This window comes from Gadus macrocephalus, chromosome 13 (genome assembly GCF_031168955.1).
Source record: "Gadus macrocephalus chromosome 13, ASM3116895v1".
Lineage (NCBI taxonomy): Eukaryota > Metazoa > Chordata > Actinopteri > Gadiformes > Gadidae > Gadus > Gadus macrocephalus.
The window spans coordinates 6657458-6677875 of record NC_082394.1 but is presented as its reverse complement, the minus strand read 5'-3'; the positions used below and the strand labels follow the sequence as shown (position 1 = coordinate 6677875).

General features: G+C 44.8%; 2 protein-coding genes across 5 annotated transcripts; one reads left to right on the top strand and one right to left on the bottom strand.

Annotated features, from left to right (window-relative positions):
- Nucleotides 1–84: 84 nt before the first annotated feature.
- prkar2ab (protein kinase, cAMP-dependent, regulatory, type II, alpha, B) lies at nt 85–3360 on the top strand. The gene is made up of 10 exons (XM_060070271.1): nt 85–609; nt 793–828; nt 975–1111; nt 1421–1527; nt 1610–1763; nt 1886–1987; nt 2100–2174; nt 2264–2329; nt 2454–2592; nt 2789–3360. Exons 1-10 carry the CDS (start codon nt 354–356, stop codon nt 2932–2934), a joined length of 1218 nt encoding a protein of 405 aa, XP_059926254.1. The 5' UTR covers nt 85–353; the 3' UTR covers nt 2935–3360.
- On the bottom strand, nt 3271–20351 carry si:ch1073-335m2.2 (msx2-interacting protein). 4 transcript variants are annotated; one of them, XM_060070238.1, is made up of 15 exons: nt 20074–20351; nt 18590–18904; nt 15317–15793; nt 14361–14518; nt 13989–14189; nt 13730–13881; nt 13508–13633; nt 13274–13387; nt 13065–13178; nt 12832–12932; nt 5294–12674; nt 5117–5185; nt 4806–5000; nt 4547–4705; nt 3271–4346 (listed from the first exon to the last, which is right to left on the bottom strand). In XM_060070238.1, the coding sequence occupies exons 1-15, from the start codon at nt 20154–20156 to the stop codon at nt 4215–4217; spliced, it is 9777 nt and encodes a 3258-aa protein (XP_059926221.1). In that variant the 5' UTR covers nt 20157–20351; the 3' UTR covers nt 3271–4214. The 4 variants fall into 4 exon arrangements, with proteins under 4 accessions (XP_059926221.1, XP_059926223.1, XP_059926222.1 ...); XM_060070240.1 differs by having other exon boundaries at nt 5117–5205; nt 5335–12674; XM_060070239.1 differs by having other exon boundaries at nt 13730–13875.
- Nucleotides 20352–20418: the final 67 nt, after the last annotated feature.

Here is a 20418-nt window from a genome sequence, read left to right as displayed (position 1 = left end):
AAAGATCGCTTCTGATGGTGCCTTTTTATAAAATCTTCACGTTTCTGTATTTGTTAGATTGTCAATTTAGGTTCCGAAGCATAATGTATATATGTATAATCCTAAACATAATGCATCATCCTGAACCGCATCATGAATGTGTCACACTTCTTTGAATTAGAATGACACAAAAAAGCGGGCTGGGGGGATCAATACTTTCCGATTGGCTGTTCTAAATAAAGTAATCAATAACCTGCGTGGAGAGGGAGGGTATGGGAGCTTGACTGATGTGAAAGAACAAAACCAATGAACAGTTTTAATCTCCCGCCTGGGTCCCGGGTAGGCCTGTTCTCTCGTTCATCCGTCTCAGTTTAATGGAAAGCCTGACGATGAGCCCAGTGGAGATACCGCTTGGCTTGAAGGAGCTGCTGCATGGATACACTGCCGAGGTGCTGCGTCTCAAGCCAGCCGACCTGGTGGAGTTTGCTGTGGAACATTTCACTCGCATTCAGGAGGGCCAAAGGAAGGAGCCCAATGCTAAGGAGGGCTCTGTTAGAACGTCACGAAGCAGGGTGAGTTTTAGGACCCATTCAGATGAAGGCGTGAAGGATGAGAAGGATAGCGTTGTCGGTGAGTATCATTTGAAGCAGTTTCCTTTGATTTTCTTTACCTCTTCTAACACCGTTTCATCGTTGGTCTTCTCCTTGCATTAAATTGACCAGGCTCTAAAGGTAAATGTGCAGTGATTGATGGATAGAGGGACGAACCACTATCCATCCATCATTTTGGATTTTTTATTTTTTCATGTTACAGAATCGAGTACCATCAAATACAAACGCAGAGCATCAGGTCAGTCGCAAAAGGGCAAAAGGTGTAATCCTTCTCCACACCTCGTAAGATATCATGACTCTTCCCTGCCATGGATTCCATTACACATGGGCTTGTGGTGCTGCCCCAATGCTATGCTACAGTATATTTATGTCCTACTGCTACAGTGTGTGCGGAGGCTTATGACCCAGATGAAGAGGATGATGACTCAGACCCCAGAGTGGTGCACCCCAAGAGCGATGTGCAGCGCCGTAGACTGCAGGACGCATGCAGTGACATCCTGCTGTTTAAGCCCTTGGACCAGGTACAGCCCCCGTGCACGGGAGCTCTTGGTATTATTTATGAAGCATCAGGATTGTTTGTTGGTTCAATCAATCAATTATCTATTGGACCTCAACACATCCAATCCTATTAGGGTTAGGGTTAGGGTTAGACGCACCCTTTTTTATTCAAATACATGTTCATTGAGGGATCAATGACGCTTAAAGATATGTCTCGGACATAGGGATTGAAGTCGGTTACATTGGTCTGGGAGTCGTACGCCCTAGCCGCACCAATCTGTCCCACAGATCCTCAAAGCAAGGTTATATAACATGTATGAATTGTCCTGCAGGAGCAGTTGTCCGAGGTGCTTGATGCCATGTTTGAGGTGCTGGTGAAAGCCCAGGAGCACATCATTGACCAAGGAGAGGACGGAGACAACTTTTATGTCATAGAGAGGTTCGCTTGTTTTCAGGTTTTAAATGGTTTAAAATTCTGAATGTGTCCTTACCCTCAATCATGTATTATTCCTCTTCTCCAGGGGTGTGTTTGATATCTACGTGCAGAAGGATGGAGGGAGTGTGTGTGTTGGGAAGTACGACGGTAAGGGTAGTTTCGGTGAGCTGGCCCTCATGTACAACACCCCTCGCGCGGCCACGATCATCGCGTCCCAGGACGGAGCCTTATGGGGGCTGGTGAGTAGCGGGAACTGGCAAGGGGTGGGGGACCATCTACTCACCAGTCCACTCAAGCAGAATGGCATTAGAAATAGGACATGAAGCATGCCAAGGATATGACCTCTGTGCGTCTCCTTTAGGATCGTGCAACGTTTCACAGGCTCATCGTGAAAAACAACGCAAAGAAGAGGCGCCTGTACGAGGCCTTCATAGAGTGTGTTCCGCTGCTTACATCGCTTGAGGTATTGAACACATTCTCAACTGATCCATATGAGAGGACATGGTATGTGAACATACGGATAGCTGGTCATCTTTTTGCTCCATCGATGCACATATGTCCTTTACCTCTCTAAGATTTCTGAAAGAATGAAGATTGTGGATATCCTGGGAGCAAGAGTGTTTCATGATGAAGAACGCATCATAACACAGGTGATTGGACGTTTGTATCTGACATGTGTACTGGTGGCTGGAGGCGAACCCAAGCTGACACAACACTGGGCTCTTCTGTTCACTGGCAGGGGGAGGACGCCGACTGTTTCTATATCGTGGAGTCGGGCGAAGTGAAGATCATGATCAAAAGCAGAGTGCGTTGGTTTTGATTGGCTTGTTTGTGTGTTTTGTCCGGAATGCCCTATGTTCTTCTTTTGGTGACTGACAATACCTGGGATCAGCACCGTTTGGGGGGTTACTCTGTGTTCCCTGTTGCAGACCACGGCTGGCCAGCTGGATCATGCGGAGGTGGAGCTTGCACGTTGCGTTCGAGGCCAGTACTTTGGGGAGTTGGCGCTGGTCACCAATCAACCGCGCGCTGCGTCCGTCTATGCCGTTGGAGTGACCAAATGTTTGGGTGCGTTATATTTGACACATTGCAGGACCATGTGATCCGGTCCTGCTAATTATCTAGGGCCCAGTAGTGCCACTTTAAGTCACCACTGACGGTGAACATTTCCCAATCGGAAAGCCGTTGCTCATGCGTACAATTGTTTTTGCCAGATTTTATGTAGACAGTGCTGTTAATTATTTTGTTTATTTCGTCTCCATAGTAATAGATATCCAGGCTTTTGAGCGCTTGCTGGGCCCTTTTAAGGAAATCATGAAGAGGAACATCAGCCAGTATGAGGACCAACTTGTGGCACTGTTCGGCTCCAGTGTTGACCTGAAGCAGGAGCAAACCCCAAGTGTAAAATGAGCCTGTGGTCATTTATATATTATCCTGTACATTTTTCAATGTATAAACGAGAAAAGGAAACTTACTGTACCATCTTCATGTGTTTTCACATGACTGTCTATCCCAGAGTTGTGTATTGTCTCCTTCCATAGTTATGCATGCACTTGTACTAGTATGGGATTCAGTCCACTGCAGCACCAATTAGCCATAAAAAAAATAATGATCCAAATCTTTAATACACACCTTCTAAAAGTGTCAAATTTTAATCTCGAATTTTGTTAAATTTCACTTTATGTACATTTTATACAACAAGATCCAGCACAAAACATTCATGAAATAAAAGATTGCAACTTAATATTCAAGTTTTCTGGATCTTTTTTTTTTATTTCGAGTTACAAAATGTGAAGTGCCATCAGCAAACTCCGGGAGTCTGCCAACCTTCTTTGTGTTACAAGTATTTACACCCCAAAAATCAACAATATCCCTCAACAATTTCACACTTCCTGCATGTCGACAAGGTGAAGGGTCCTGGCATCAGGCTGTCCAAGATCCACTTTGAAGCTTTAAATATTTAAAATATTTACAATGTCCAGTATGCCAAAACTCCCAAATCAAACTAGCTTGTTCGATGCAAAGGCAGATCCAAGAGCTTCGTCTGCTTCAGTAGTGTGATGAGGAAACAGCAGATCTGGTTCAATGAAAAGGAGCGGTTTAATGGACATGGTCCTCTTCAAGAAATCATAGATTAAGAAGTGAATTCTTCCTCTAGTGAAAAAGGAAAGGCTGGACAAGGAAGTGTGCACATAATTACTGTACTTAAAAAATACACCTTGAAATGTCTATTTAGCCATCGCAGCGCAGCGGCCCCCCATGATCATTGAGTGTGTGAAGAACTGAACCGGACAATCATCGAAAGACCAAAAAAAAAAAAAAAAAAAAAAAAAAAGGCCACCCAGTTAGTCACTCATTCTTCCTGTTTAAATGTCCTGAATTATTGTCCTTCAGAGTATCTGACATAAAAAATAAAACTCCCAATAAATACAGATACAGCAGAGAACTTGTCCGGTAGGGTCCGTCCCCCGGGCGCCTCTGAGGAGAACATAGTTACCAGAGAGGAGTCAATCCAAAATGATATGGGGAAAAAACAAAGGTTTTCTTATATAGGGGATTTCCTCCCCCCCACTCCCCCACACAACAATGTCCAATAGGGTCCAGGAAAACTATTCTGAATATTCCCTTTCTTTTCCTGAGGCTCACTGTTGATGTCCTCTGAAGACCAAACTCATGCCAGCCAAGGGGTTTCACACAGAGGTGATGACAATCATGAGGTGGGGTGAGATGCTGGAGATCCGGTTCAGGAGGTCAGGAGCGAGCTGGGACAAGTGGCTTTCCGAAAATTCACACGGAGGGAAAATCTGCAAAACATAGGCAGGCTGCAAGGAGAAGGACAGTCAATTAATTATTTATTATATTATTATTTATTTTTTACTTTGATTTGACAGAAAATGTTAGATACCAAAGAACTATAATGCTATGTCTGCCAACTACATAATCCTAACAAAAAGCTACATTCTCTCCTGAAAGCACAAATAATAACGTTACATTTTTTAGGACGAACAACGTAGAGACTTGCCTGATTGGAGCCTGGGTTGGGGATATTAATGATACCAGCGGCCAACTTGGCCTGTAAGTAGTTAATAAAAGCAGCCTTAAGAGCCTGGGTCTGGTTCAAAACATCCTCTTGGTCTCGTCCACACGGCAGAGCGAGGAGAAGGCAAAAGTCAGAGTCTCCCTGATGAATACGAAAGAGGAATCAGTTTCGTACATTATGCATTTCATTTACAAAGGATTACACATTAATGAGTAGAGTTATGGCTCAGAGGGCAAAGTACCGTCATTCTCCTGGCTACACTCTCGAGCTGAGACGCCTCTAATCTCATCCTCTGGACAATTCGGAGCAAGGCACCTCCCTCTTGCAGTGGCAATGATCGATGAGCCAGCGCCTTGTTTCCACACACAAAATGGAGCTGGACAGCAGCAGTGTCGTTCTTTAGTGCCAATAGACCTTGCCACACAATTGGGTATTTCTGAAAAGAAAAAAAAAAAGAAAAAAGGAAGAACATGAGACATGGCTTGTTTTTTGTTAAAAACCTAGCTCTGGCTTGTGTTTGATTAATCATTCATTGCACTCGTTCTCCCTTACCGTGAGAAGCTGCACCATGTTGACAGGCTGGGTCATCTTGCCGTCTTGTTTGGCTTGTTGGTCTGTACCCTGTGGAATACAAGAGATTTGTTTAGGAATACATTTAAGAAAAGACTCTTTTGAAATAGCAAAATTAAAAATCACCAGGACAAATTACATCACCGAGCGTGAACGTACCATTGCGGGCATAATGGTCACCGGTGACTGGTTGAGAACAGCAGGAGACGTCTCTGCCATCTGCTGATGGATGCTTCTTGGGTTTGTGTACATTCCTGCATACTCATTGAAAGAACCACTAGATGCTGGTGGAATGAGCTGAACTCTCTGGGGAGATGCCAAAGCTGAACCGGGCGGTCGAATTCCCATGACCGAGTCCTTTGCATGAGGAGAGTGTGGCCTCTTTGACTCCAATGACTTTGCAACATCTTTCTCAGACACACCTTTCAACACGTGTGCTCTGGGAGATAATGATAAGGGGATGTTGGAGGACGTGGAAGAAGGGGGCAGAGAGTCTTGCATGTGTCCACCGTGTTGGTCTGGGGCTGTGCGCTCCCCCTGTTGGTGTATGTGCACACGCATGTCCCTCGGTGCCATGTACGTATCCAACGGAAGGCCTCCGCGTAAGGAACCTGCCTGAATAGATTCCCCCTTCAGCTGGGTCACAGACTGTCGACCAGCCATCTGGAGGAACCGACGGGCTTCTTCCTGTTCTCCCTCGTGGCTCCTGACCGAGCCAGGGTTGACCTTGAGGACCATGTCTCGGCTGACCGCCTGTGGGGAGGTGGGCCGCTGCTGCAGGGAACCGGACCAAGGGGAACCCTGAGGCTCACCATGGAGGCCAAAGTTCATCACAGAGAGGGGCGGAGTATTGACCCGGACATCTTGAACAAGATGTGCCATCGAGTTGCTGACGTGACTCGGATGAGGAGACATCCTTCCTAATCCCCCGTGGGAACTGTGGGGGGGCATGATGACAGACTGCTCTGGGTGATGCACATACTGCTGCATTGGCGCAATGCCAGAAGGCAACATGACCGGAATGCCTTTGGGTGATGAGGAGCCAATGGGTGAGGACACTTTAGGAAATGGGGAGTGAGGGTTGCGTGGGGACCTGGGTTCAGGTTTGGCTCCACCGAGGTGGGAAGGAGCTCCAGAAGTAGAGGTCACAAATCCAACATGATTGCCTGGAGGAGAGGGCAAGTGTGGACTAATTGCCGGACTTATGGCAGAGGGCCAAGAGGTTTTAGCACCATCGGCACTGTGAGAATCTGTGGCTTCCACTTTCTTTTGATGTTTCATAAGCACATACTCTGGATGATGGTAATTCATTCCTTGCTGGTTACCACCCGCTGGTGGGAGACGCTTCACGACACCTTGCGGACCAGACTGGTAAACAGAGTCCATCTTTTCCAAACCGGTGTTTTCTTGTTTGATAGAGGCGGACTGCGTCTTTCCAGAATGTCCATGTTCACTCAATATTGGTGGCCCCTTCTGAGCACCTGTCTGGGAATGGCTATACAACTCCTGCTTAATCTGGGGCATTGAAACCAACTGCTGAGATTCAATATCAACGGCAGTTGCTTGCGGGATCTGGCTGATTTTCGCACTTATCCGCTGCGGCCCCTCTATTTTCTGCCCGGAGTGACTCAACACTACCACGCCTTCTGAGGTATTAACTCTCAAGCCTGGGCTGGATCCAGTGCTTAGATTGGTGCTCTCAACAATGAAGCGCCCTGCACTGCCGCCCTCCTCGCCAACAGATGGCCCTTGATATGACCCACCATCATCGATACTGGGCCTATAAGTTTGCTTGGAGACGGCTATGTCCACACAGGGATTCCCAGCAGTCATGTTAATCTTCTCCTCAGTTTCAGGTGGATTGCAAACACGACTAATAACAGAAGTGGCAGTGGATGCAATAACAGATATCACAGACTTAGACTCAGGAGATAGGAGGGATGCTGGCTGTCTGACAACTGGTTGAGCTGGGGTAAGCATTCTATGATCAGGTAATGGACACTTATTGAGCATGGCACTTGATTGGGTGGTAGGTTCCGATGGTTTGTCTCGGGGGGTTGGTAGATTACTAGTTATAGTTGAACTGCCTTGCCGGGGCATATTTTTGGGCTTCATAAGAATCTGCCGCAAATCACTAGTGCCATGGTCAGTATCCATGTTTTCGGGCTCTGGGGTTAATGACTGGTTTGGATGGTTAACCAATGCTGTCGCAGGCAAGACTGGTGCAAGTGCAACTGCTATGTCTTTAGGCGTGTTATGCCAATCCGGGGGGGACACAGGCATGCGATTTGGCTGAATGGGCCTGATATTTGGGCGGCTGGGAGAAGGAGAAAGGGAGGGAGAGATGTTTTCAGGTAGCTGCTGTGGAGGTTTGGGGCCAATGGGACTCTTGGACTGGGGGCAGACAGATTTCAGCTCTGGAAGCTGCTCTATGGAGGATGATTCTGTCTTTGCTTTATCTTCCGACGCCTTGTTTATAGAAGATTCCGGCTCTGGCTTCCAAGTAGTGGCAGTAATGACAGCTGCAGTAGCTGATGACGGTGGTGGAGGTGGTGGTGGTGGTGGTGGTTGTGGTGTCACTTCAGGAAGAGTCTTAAGTTTAGAGGCTGTAGAGTCTGATGAAGGACATGGTGATTCTTCAGGTACCGATTGTCTTTCCTTAGCATCTTTTTTGACGGGTTTCTGGGCTTTTGATCGTTTAGGTGTTTTAGGTCTTCCCTTTGTGCCTTTCTTGGGTGTATGCAGAAGGGATTCTTCAGGCAAAGCAGATGTTTCCATTTCAGTTTCATCATCCTTTTCTGGTGGAATAACGACTTGCAGCTCTGGTTCTGAATCTACATCAGCATCAATAACGGGTGCTGTTGGAGGTAAGGCTGCTGCTATATCCTCTGCGGTTATAGAATCAATAGCAGCCATAAGTTCGGTCTCACTTGCAGGGTTTGATGGCTTGTGATCTTCTGGGTCACTTTTGATTTCGGGTGGTACAATTGGTGGAGTTGGCGGCTTTGCCGGCAATGCAGAACCTGTAAGTTTAGCGATATTTTCCACCGCCTGGGCCAATTCTAACTCTTGAGTAAGAAAACTTTTCGCTGCATCCTGAGGTGTCTTTTCTGAGGCAGCATCGTCGCCATCACCATCGCCAGGGACTTTGCTGGAACTATTGGGCTCTGAAGGTGGATCAGTATGATCACCTTCAGCCTTTTTAGAAGGATCTTCTTGATTACTATTTTCTTCATCTCCCAACTGTAACAAGTTTTTTACCTCAGTGACATTCAGACTTATTTTTAGGTTTTTGAGGACTGGAGACTTTGGAGCACGTGTCAACTTGGTTTTACCTTTGGCAACCTTATCCTTCTCGAATGGGACTTTCTCCTCAGACACTGGAGATGCAGACTTTTTCTTGATTGTTTTTTCTTCTAAGACCTTGTCCACTGCATTTTCGTCTTTACATACTGGTCTTTCAGAATTTTCTGCACCTTGTTGGTCTTGGTCCTCCTTTTTGGGGTTAACCTTCAAAGGATCTTTAAGTGGACTTGATTCCTCCAGAGCCAAGGGTTCTTCATCCATGGATTCAATTTCCTGATGTTCTTCAGGCAGCATGGTTTTCTCCTCCTTCCTACTTTCTTTGGATTCCGTTGACATCATGGATACTTGACTTGAACACTTTGTGCTGGACGGAGAATGTTTACCTTTTGTCATTTTGGGGATTTTCTCGCCGCTTTCAGATTCATTTGAGTCATTTTCTTTAGCATCGCTTTTTGACCGATCACCCTTTGACGCTGAACCATCTTCTGTTTGCTTACGAGGACGACCTCGTTTGGAGAGGCCTTGCACATTCCGGTTTACCGTTTCCTGTTTTGGCTCCTGTTCTGCATTATGCTGTATAGTTGCATCTTTATCCCCAGCCCGCTTACGTCCAGAGCGTGGAGATTCAGGTATTTCCTTTCCGGTTCGCACTGAAGCATCATCTTCGACAGGAGTGGCATAAACCGATTTCACATTTCTGCGCACTCTAGTTCTGCTCGGTGGATGGTCTGGGACGCTATCAGAATCTGTGGCAGAAATGGGAGACTTGGCACTGGACTTGAGCTCTGAACCGCTTTTAGAGGAGTCACCTCTTGGTGAGGACCCACGTTTCAGTTTTTCCTTGTCAATTCGCTCACTCTTCCGAGTTGCTAGTTTTTCACTATTTGAAGCAGAGGAGGCAGCAACTGGAGAAACATGAACAGGAGATTGTTTATGTTTTTTACTCTTTAATTCTCTTCCTCTCTGTTCTTTCTGAGGTGGAGATGTCGGTTCCTCATGTTCATCAGTATCAGGCAACACCATCTTATTTACTGGAAATGTGTTTTCTGTGTCATCGGTTTTAAGACATTGAGGAGCCACTTCATTCGATACAAACATATCCTCTACAAGGGTGGGTACTCTTGGACTTATGGCGTCAGACATATCCATCTGTGAGGTTTCGAGATCCATCTCTGGCTCAGAACAGCTAACAAACTCTTCTTGAGCATCACTATTAGATGGTTGTTCCATACACTGAGGTTGTACATCTCCAATGATATCAGCTTTTTCTTGGGGTGATGGCTTGACCTTCTGCACGGGATGACTGGACTCTGGAATGGCTAGAATCTGAATATTTGCATCTTTTGGGACCTCTGTTGGTGTATGGTGTGTGGGCTCAAGATTTTCCTTCTCTTCTTTGATTAAAGATAGAGGGGCTGATGGCTCTAAAGGGGGACTAACCACAACACATTTCTCCTCTATTGGAGATATTTCATTGGGTGTAGACTGGGAAATAATAATAGGCAGAGGACGTGGTTCAGTTGGGCTAATGGGTTTTATCTCTGGCTCCACAGCAGGTTCAGACATTTTGGGAGAAGGCAAAGCTTGTGGCTGTGGTTCAGGTGCTTTTTCAATTTTAGGCTCTTTTTGGACATTCTCTTCCTCCTTCACTACTGGTTGAATTTGTTCTTTCCCTTTCTGTTGTGATCTTGTGAGCTCCAAAAAACGACTACGGAAAAGGACTGCTGGCTCAGAATCATCCGGAGTACCCTGCTGTGCAGCTTGTGCATTTAACCCATGCTCAGGTTCCTCGTGCTTACGTTCCAGGTGTTTAAGTCTTCTGGAGTCCTGCTCAAAGATTGAGCTGTGAAGGAAACGTGAGGCAAACAGTTCCCTGCGTTCTTGTTCTGGTTTCGGCTCCTCCTTCCTATCATCTAGTTTGTCTTCAGAGCCACTACGAATCTTTTTCTTTTTCATATACCATAAGGGTTTAGGCAGGGGTGTTGATTCTACTTTTTCAGTATCCTTTCTGGTGGGTAAACCAGCCAAGGTGGATTCATAGTCCAGGAAGGACCAGTTTTCATCTCTAGACGAAGACAGGGATTTTGCACGATCCAAAAGAGCTTGTGTGTCTGATGTTATCGTCTTTGAAAATGAGTAGAACTTATTCCTTTCAAGATTAGCTACTTTGGGATCTGAAATTCTGTCAACCCTCAGCCTTTCAGAAAATGGCATTGACGGTGATGGCATAGGAGAATGGGGTTTGTGCTCTTTATCCTCTTCAGAATCTGACCGCACTTCCCCAGGTTCCAAGTCATGCCAGACACCATCCTCGCGTTTTCGGTTGTGAATGTTTTTACTTATACTTCTAGAGAAGTTCAAATCAGGTAATATGTCTTGCTTGACTCTGCTCTCCCATCGCTTTTGTTGCTCTTCTTCAATACTGAGGGAAGGGGTGTTGGGCTTATGTGGTATCTGTGTGGTATGAGTCTGCTTGAGTGATAACTCTAGGTCTGAGTGAATCTTATCGTCACTAATACTAGGCTCTTTCTGTTGAGGCTGTTCCACAGATGCTTCATCTGGATGGTGCGGAGAATGATGAAAACCTGGAGAGGCAGTGTTGGACCAATCTGGCTCTTCAGTTTTCAGACGCGAAACCCTGTAAACACGCTCCTTCTTAATACTTGCATCGTTGTCGAATGGGTCTATTTTCTTGTTAACTTTATGCGAAGGGAAAGTGTCGGTGACGTCTTCAGGTGGTTTACCAACTTCGTGTACAAGACTCCGGTGGTCAAGGTCGTCCATTTCACCTCCTAGTGGACTGTCAGGTTTATCCGATTTGTCAAAGTCCTGCTGTTGCTGCTGCTGGAGGAGCCTCCTATTTTGCTCCATTTGTTTACGGTAACTTTGAGAATGGTCAATATCTACATGCTCTTCCCTGTCCTTGGTGCCTTTTTCAACATCATCAGTTTGATATTTGAAACCTGGAAGTTCTGGGTCTCTGGTGCTTCCTTGATCCATATGACCCTCGTGTGAGAACCTCCTGGATGCATTATGCCCTTGGTGTTGCTTCGAGTCCAGTACATCCACAAGTGCCTCCGACGGTTCCCTCGGTCCGCTGGCTTCTTCTTGTCCTTCCTTCTGAATGCCAAGAAATGCATGCTTTTCGATTTTGATCCTTGAATCTCTGCGCTCAGAATCTTTATGTTGTTTATCCCCGTCTATGTCTTTTAAAGATGCAGAACTAGCTGAAATATCTGGGTGATTTCCATCTTCGTCGTCTAGCCTACTCCTCTTATGTCTAATGGGCCTCCCGCTGGCATCAGCAAAGCGTCGCTTTCTTGCGGCCAAGCGATCTGAATCTACTGATAATTCTTTCACATCATTGACACTTTCGGATTTTATGTGTTTTTTGCCTCGACTCTTCCCATCTCCATCTGAATCGCCTACTGCCAATTCAGTTCTTTCACTTTTAATAGTTTCAGCTGGGGTAACCGTTGGCAAAGGATTTGAACTGAGTGGGTCACTCTCCACCTTAAACTTTGGACGCTCAGTGGCATCTTGCACTGATCCTGTTCCCCTTTCAGACGTCACATCAAACCCAGCCTCAGGCTCCGCCTCGAGTGAAGGGTCACAAGGGGACTGGGCCTTGGGCTTCCTTGATTTAGGCTTGTCTCCTTTGTCTTTTTCCGCTTTATCTTTTCTTCTGGCACGCTTGCCCTTCTCAGCGCTGGCTAACCTATCCGCTGTGGCATTCTTATCAGTCTTGTCTCCCTTGGAGCCATGCTCCAATGGGGTCTTGTCCGATTTCTCAAAATGTGGCGGCGAGAGGGAGCTGGCGCTGCCGCTACGCTCTGAGGACTGGCTGTAGACCCGTCGCTCCGAGTCTCTGTGCGCACGCTCGGACGGCGAGGGGGAAACGGTGGGTGTGATGGGTCGCCGGGGATGGGAAGGGCTCCACCTGCCGCGGTCTGCCTCAAAGCGCTCACGCTCCCTCTCTCGCTCTCTTTGAATGTAGGTGTATTTCCGGATGTCCTGCTCAAAGGGGTCTCTAAAGTCCCGGTATTCCCTGGGGTCTTCGTGGAAGCGAGGGTCAAAGGGCTCGCCCGGGAAGTGTTCCAGGTCTGGGAAACGCTCTCGGCTACGAGCGGGGTATTCCCGGCGAGCATCTTCGGGATAGAGACCAGGTGTCCGCACACTCTCATAGTAAGCCCTCTCTGCTGTGAACTCATGATAGGGAGGTCTGCGTTCCTCTCTGCGGGAAAGAAGCAAAAGGCAAAAGAAAATATTCAAGGGACGCATGGGCGGACATGTGCTGACAAATGTCAGCGCATATTTAATCGTTGCAATAACAATTATCTGAACGCAATTAATCAGTTTAACACTTTTTTTTTAATTAATGATAATTGTACCGTCGCTCGGGTGGAATTTCGTAGAAGTCTCTGATATCTTGCCCCGAGGACTGCATTGACCGATAGAAAGCCATCTGACTCTCTTGACTGGCAAAATCAACCTATTTAAAAAGAAAAATTAAACAAAGATCAGATAAAATATACAAGATTTACAGATATTAATAACCATCTATATCTACATAGAGATATTGAGGTAAAGATGGATAGATATAGAGGAACATTTTAATTCTTACCTTTATTTTATTACCACCAATCTTCCAGCCTTTGGTCTCTCTAACAGCAGCTTGGGCAAAGTCTGTGTTGTTATACAAGATAAGGGCCATCCCTTTCAATCGATCAAACAACACCTGAAAGACACATTGGTTAAACATTAATACCACATCAAGATTGTCTTTTTCCATCAAGTGAAGAAAATGATGGCAGTTCAAATATATATGTTCACCTTAACGACATGTCCGTAGCGACAGAAATGCCTTGTCAAGTACTGCTCTGTGATGTTTGAGGCCAGACCATCGAGCCAGACACATGTGGTGGGCATACTCTTCCCAAAGCCAAGCTAAAAGGGGAAACAAAAAAAAGTTTTAAAACTAAACCTATACATACATGTATAAAATTACAATTTGGTTCACAGTGTGTAGACTTGGACTTGGTCGACTTGTACCATTGCTTCCTTTACCTTGAGCCTGTTGCTTCCCAGATATTCTCCATCCATCTTCTTGATGGCTTTACACACACTGGCAATGTCGGAATACTGGACAAAGGCATACTGAGGCACCCCGTTAACTTTTTTTATGTCTATGTCCTGCAAGAGAAAAATAAAGGAAAAAGCGGTTTTAATGTGACCCATTCCAATGTTAAACTCACGCTGCTTACTCCTCTGCTTTTACAGTTTACTTACCACAATTTCACCAAAGCGTTGAAATATGTCCAGCAGTTGTTGATAACTAGTGGTCTTTTCTAAATTGCCTATGAACAGGGTCCTTGTTGCCTTCGGGTGGAACTCATCAATCCGTCCATCTAAAGGCCTAAACTCGTTTTCACTCTCTGTTTCTGAAAAGAATGAAGGGGTCAATTAAAAGTGATGAAGTAAATGTCACGTTTATGCCCCAAAATCTTGTTTTCCCCCATTTCAGTGAAAGAAAAATGTGATAACGCACCAGGCCCATTCCAGGCAGTGACCTCAATGAGCATGCCAAAGAAGAGCTTTCCTTTGGATACAGTAAGGGCTTTCTCTTGATCCTCCTGCTGTCTGAAGAAAACTAGTCCATAACGGTCTTCAGTGGCTCCATGGATCTGCACCGATGTCACTTTTCCATGCTTCTTGAACTCATGGAAGAGTCCATCTTTTAAGCTTGTATCTAAAGGAAGGAAAATAACATTTGCATTGGACGCATGTTCAATATAGATAACAGAGGACGAGTACAAATATGAGGAAACTATTACTGATATAAAGACCAGTACTAGAAAGTACACAGTGGACTAGAAAGTGAGCTTTCTGGCACATGCCTTGCATAGCGGTTCAAACATACCTGTGGAGCGCACTGGCAGGTTTTGCACTTTGATTCCAAAGCTTCTACGAGGCTCTTCTGAATCTAGACCCATAGAAGACTGAGGAGGAGCATGGGCTGCAGACGACTGAACAGAACGTGCACGCGAACCGTCACTTGAGCTGCTGTTTGAGTCGCTGCTGCAAAATGGGACAAAAAGAGGAAAACTTTAAAGAACTGCATACAATAAAAAAAAAAAATCCTTGAAACGTGGCAATATGTCTCATGATGGTGAACATAGTATTCTATGCACTTTAGTCACGGTTACTAAAATAAGACTAGATTGTAGAAATAAAAAAAGGGTGTAAAATCTTTTTGCCAGTCTCCCCAAAACACTGAAATCAAAATGCAGGTTACAGTCTTTTCGTGACCCGAGGTTCCTGTAAGTATTTTCCTGATCGTTGACGCGTTTGGATCTCTGCCTGGGAAGTAGTTGACTGCAGCGTCTGAGAGCAAGTTAAACTTCTCTGACACCTATAGTATAACACTACGGTGTGTGAAGTTCCGTCGGAGCAGCACTTATTTTGATGTCAGCATCCAAATGAGGGTTAAGCTTCTCAGTATAACGCCATGGTCTGTGGCCATTTCAGATACAACATTCTCATTACGATGTTCATACCCATCAAGGGTACTAAATAATTTACAAAGTTGCTGTGGGTCGTAACCATGGGGGTAACATGCCCCCCTCCTTCCTGGAACTCTCGGCCAAAACCTCTTTTTTTAAATCTCAGTATTTGACTCCAGCTGAAACGGTGGGTTCAATTGCTCTTGAATAAAAGGATGGATGGAGATAGGCCACACATTCAGAACAATTTCTTAAACGATATATGTTTGGCATGTCTTGACAACTGAATTGAGATCAGTGGGTGGGCAGAATCTTTTACAACAGATTTAAATCATGAAGAAGCAAAAGAAGGATAATAAAAAGCGTGTCCAACCTGCCACTGCCTGTGCTGCTGGTGCTGCTGACCGAATCAGAGCTCGACGATCGGCTCCTGGACCGAGAATGGGGTCCTCTCCCAGGAGACAGGGGAGCTCGTTTAGGTGAGTGAGGGGCTTTCGGGGCCTGTCCCGTGCTCCGCTGTGGGGAAGGGTGCCTCGACTGCGACGAATGAGAGGATCTGCTGCGACGGTGATGGTAAGTCCTGTCCACCCGTCGGCCTCTGTCGTCTCTGTAAAGGTCCCGCCGTGCCGTGCTGGTGAGCGTGAACGGGTCTCGGATCCTAGACTCAAAATGCGGATCCGTTGCCTCAAAGCCAGGACCCATAGCACTGCTCCCAGGGCCGGTGGCAGCGAACATAGTACGATCACGGTAATAGTCAGGGTTGTAGTGGCGCGGTCTATCAAAAGTGCCACTTCGTTCATGGTGTCCATACGGGCTGTGATCATACGCACGTTCTCTGGTTTCTGAAGTTCTGTAAAAAGAAAACAGGAATACAAAAAGAAACCAAACAGGAAGTATTATTTTGATTGGAACAGAACAGAAAAACATTTTCTTGTCATTGTTTTACAGTTTACAGCAATATCAAATAAAAGCTATGATATAACTAAAACTAACAATAAATAACAAACTGGGTACATTTGTCCTTTATTTGACACAAATAGTTAATTCTTTGTGTACTTTCGTCAGCCCGGGTAGGATGCCAATCTTCAAAACCTGTATAAACTGTATTGTCTCTTTCAAGTCACCCATGTGAAATGTGTTAGCTAAGCAAATATCAAAAAGGTTTATTATCCGACTATTACAGGGATAAGCACAAAACCACCACAATGTTCTCGTCATTTAGAATGTGGATTTTTATGTTGGTAAAAAATATGCATGTATAATTGGATACAAATCGTTTCCTGTGTGAATGTGTGATCCAAAATAAATAGTTGCAATCAAAGTCTACTGCTACGACTGTTACTGGTAGGTAATATCCACCGAAATAGTCAAGGTACAAAGGGAGAATTCAAGATAAGTTCATTTCAAAAACACACCTGGTGGAAAGGGTACAAGGGACTACCTTTGCACGTCTGTGTATTCTAACAAAAAATGTCCTCTACCTAGAATTATCTTTAAAATATGTAGACTGAGGCTACAGTAGGTGGCATTACATAAAGTTATTGTAGTGCAATTATGAACCTCAATGCCTGAGGACTTTCAGATCATAAATAAGTTAATGTCGACTGTGTCACTTCAAGTATCTGCAGGTTCGGACTAGATCCAGACATTCAAATGGGAACACCATTTCCAATTACCATTGGAAATGGTAATTACAATAGTAATGTGGATCAGAATAATGCATTTTGAATGTCACTGAATTCAGATATAGTTCTAAATGTCCTTAAAGGAATTGTGAAATGGGGGACTTGGTGTATTTGACTATCAAAACAAAGCACAGCCAAAGCAAGAGCGACAGAGCGTGAGATGGTTAGAGAGACCTTAGAGTAGAAGTTACCGAAGAAGCATTCTAAGCCAAACAAACACGATTACCCTAGGAGCAAAGCGGACTTTAGGGACAGAGAAATGGTGCAAAGTTAGAGGAAAAAGATGCGTAGGGCAGAACAATACCAACCTTTTTGAAAGAAGTTACTGAACCTAATCCAAATAAAATCTAGGTGGTCAGATTTGAGAGCCCGAATAAAAAAACAGAAGTAGAAAAATCGTACTGTATGTAATCTTCCAGTATCGGGTACCAGGCTGAAACGTTGATGTATAATCCACAATTGACAATTACTTAGCATCTTCATTGGATGGAAAAGGGGAAACAAAACCAAAGATATGGAAATCTCTAATGAATTTCAGTGTGTGTAAAAAATACATGATTAATTTGGATATAATAAAGATGTGAATAAAAAAAAGGAGATGGGTTGAACTTCAGTGTAGTTCACTGCTAGTTCCGAGTAGCGTGTGCGGTAAATTCTCAGCCCGATAAGAATATACATCCACCTAGGTCAGTCTTGACTTCCAGTATGGGAAAATGGTCCAATTAGCTTTCACTTTTAACCAAAAGAAAAAATATTCCAATCAGTACTATTCCCATGCTGTTAAATAGAATGTGAGATTGAAAGCAATTAAAAGACTCTGATCATCACTATTTTTCTAATAACTCCTGCTCATAGTGCGTATTCCAGAATGTTAGCGATGCTATCCACTGTCTTGATCTTCCGATTTCATCTGGGGGCAATGGCGGTCTTAGACGATTCAAATTAACTTCACAGCTGGTCTTCAATTCGGTTTGCTTGTTTCTTCAGTTGGCCTTTCTTCCATCTCATATGAAACCTGACAGCTAATTCCAGAGTTTAGTAGAGTAATCCATAAGGATGGAGGTTACATCTATCCATACTACGATCCACATCCATACATCCATATTGAATATATCCTAGAGCATACATCCACACTGGATCTTCAACCGTCTTCATGGCCATTAATATGAAAAAAATATCTCCACACGTTTGAAGTGATTGTACAGTAGATGATCCAGGTTCTTGCCGCATCTTCTGGGCATAGGATCCAAACTCCCCCATTTAGGTCAAATACATTGAAAACCCAACCTTATGTTTAAATGCCCAACATCACCTAGGTAATAAACACTATTGCCTTTGCTACGGTACTTTACCAGTGGTACTTCTTACATCCATGGGAATAAACCTTTTAATCCATGAATATGTGTATCCAGAGTTGAAGAGCTGGTCCAACCCCAGACGGTAAAAAAAAAAAAACACCTTCTACCCCTGAGCTGCAAGGTCCTGTAGGGTCCTTGTGTTACTGACTTTAACCTGACTGGACTTGTCAAAAGAAAAATATCCTTAGACGGTGATCACTTACTTCCAGTTCTCTGCGCTTCCACATGAAAATCTCCGATAGATCCAGTAATGTGCGAAAAGTTGAAAAAACATCCAAAAATATCCCCAGGATAGGTTCCCTCAAAATGCAATTAATCCGAAACTCACCAGTATATTCCGTTTTGGTGTAATATCCAAACTGGAAGCCATACATTCAATGAATTTACCTTACCAAATGACATCTACGCAACAATTTACTTAGATCCCATGGGCCAGGAAAGTTGATTAGGATGAAAGGTGGAACGTTGCCTAGATTACCCGTCTTTAGCCCCAGAGGCATATTACTCCTCTGCTCTCTAATAACCCAACTATGTGATCATTATGCAACACTCATCTGATACTTAGATTCCCCTGGACTTAACGGGGAGACCATGTCCACTTACCCATCTATTCTCCGCTCATAACGTCCCTCTCTGGTGTGGAGGGACAATGGGGGGCCAAACACTGGACCAACTGTCCCCCTAGAGAATCCTGTAACGTCTCGACTGCTTGAAGGTGGGTTGTCTTCAAGGCCCCGCACAGCACTAGGCACTGAACCAGGTTCATTGTAGTCCGTTCGGAGATCCCTATCTCCCATCTTGTTGACCGCATTGTGAGCTTTTTGAGCACTTTTGATATCCACAAAATCCACAAAGGCTGCAACACCACCCTCCGATCCTCGCTTCCGCAGGACCTTCACACTTTCAACACGCCCATACCTGGGAGAAAATGATACACAGGAATTGTATATATAACCAGTTAAAAAAACAATACACATATGTTAATCATTCTACCTGCACACAAACTTAGTGCTGGGCACTGTGTAAAGTCTGAAATCTGACATTGCATTTCAACAATAGTAACAGTAAAGTCAAGCTGTAAGACATGCATTACATTTAACAAGTCACCAAAACATTCCTACACATATTTTACATTCTACAGGACTTTTTAAAACACAAAACATGACGACGCAGATCACTGATCAATTGGAGATATATATTGAATAATAAAATGTTGTATTTCCGCCTGTCTTTAATTAAGAAATCTTGATGTAGTAGGCAAGATAATCAAAGTAATTAAAGTGTGATACGAGTCTTGTGTATCATTTATATGTACACATGAGTCCTTTGCTAACTTAGCAAACTTTGAGTAATTAGTCAGGTTGGGCTGCCTTATTTTCACATAGGCCACCAGAAAAGAGAACGGCACGCCACTCTCGCAATATAATAACTACAACAAAACCATTCCGGGTTGACCCTACGTTAATGTGTCATAGCAGTGGTAACTAAATGAAACCTTTTCAAACTGAAGTTGCCTTGCAACAGCTATCAGGCACCAGCCTTAGCCCCCCCTTGCACAACCTCATAACTGCATTTCCTATAGAATATCAACCACCATGTATATATTAGGGCAAAAGGACTGGGAACACTCGCAACGTGTCCGTTTGCAATCAAAATGTGAAGTAATGGTGATTTGGACCGATCGATTTAAACAGAGAATTTGGCTGTTGACACAAGCAAGTGCCTTGAGAGCTACTAGCCGCTAGCCACACAACGTAGCTCGACTTTCTGAACATGGAAACGACTTCAGCCTTCCGACAAAATGGTTGGTCGGCAGACAGCTAGCTAAAGCTAGCTAGCGCTGCACGCCAAAGTTCACCAAACTGAGATATCAATATCGATGTCAAAACGTTTGGCGCACCAGGTATAATGTGCCAAACGCTACGATATTATGCATTGGATGTAGCAAAGGTAAACATAACAACGATACTTCCCAACTCGAACGGTAGCTACTTGTGTTAACTTGATGAAGGAGCTAACGATAATGCTAGCTGGCTAGCGCTGAGCCCTGAGCGCGCTGCGCTGAGGATCCCTCTTGCATAACCTACCGTTTAAAATGTTCCACTATTTTCTCTTCTCGGACGTGTTCGGGTAAATTTCCCACCCAAAGGTGCCTGGTTTCCCGAACCATCTTTAGCTATATTTTCCTGTTTGTACACATAGGCTCTGGCACGTTTGAATTCCCGGTCGGTCGGGAGGTCCGCTTCACAAAATGAACGACGACAGCTCCGTGTATGTGTGTGTGTTGTGGGCCTGGTCGCCTGGCCGCGGATCCCCGCTCTGTCTGCTTCGCTCCACGGTCGCGAGCAACAAGCGCGGGTTCCCAGATTGACTTCCCCTATTTTGCGCGTACTCGACAAGCAGCGTAGCGCAGAAGTCGATGACATTTTTAG

Bases quoted from the DNA above. Each gene is read 5' to 3' on its own strand.
- prkar2ab (XM_060070271.1), top strand. From the start codon at position 354: ATGGAAAGCCTGACGATGAGCCCAGTGGAGATACCGCTTGGCTTGAAG. The intron at 610-792 runs GTGAGTATCATT...TTCATGTTACAG, and splicing joins TGAGAAGGATAGCGTTGTCG to AATCGAGTACCATCAAATAC. The intron at 1,988-2,099 runs GTATTGAACACA...TACCTCTCTAAG, and splicing joins CGCTGCTTACATCGCTTGAG to ATTTCTGAAAGAATGAAGAT.
- si:ch1073-335m2.2 (XM_060070238.1), bottom strand. From the start codon at position 20,156: ATGGTTCGGGAAACCAGGCACCTTTGGGTGGGAAATTTACCCGAACAC. The intron at 12,933-13,064 runs GTAAGAATTAAA...CTTTTTAAATAG, and splicing joins TTGGTGGTAATAAAATAAAG to GTTGATTTTGCCAGTCAAGA. The intron at 12,675-12,831 runs GTACAATTATCA...TCTTTCCCGCAG, and splicing joins GAAATTCCACCCGAGCGACG to AGAGGAACGCAGACCTCCCT.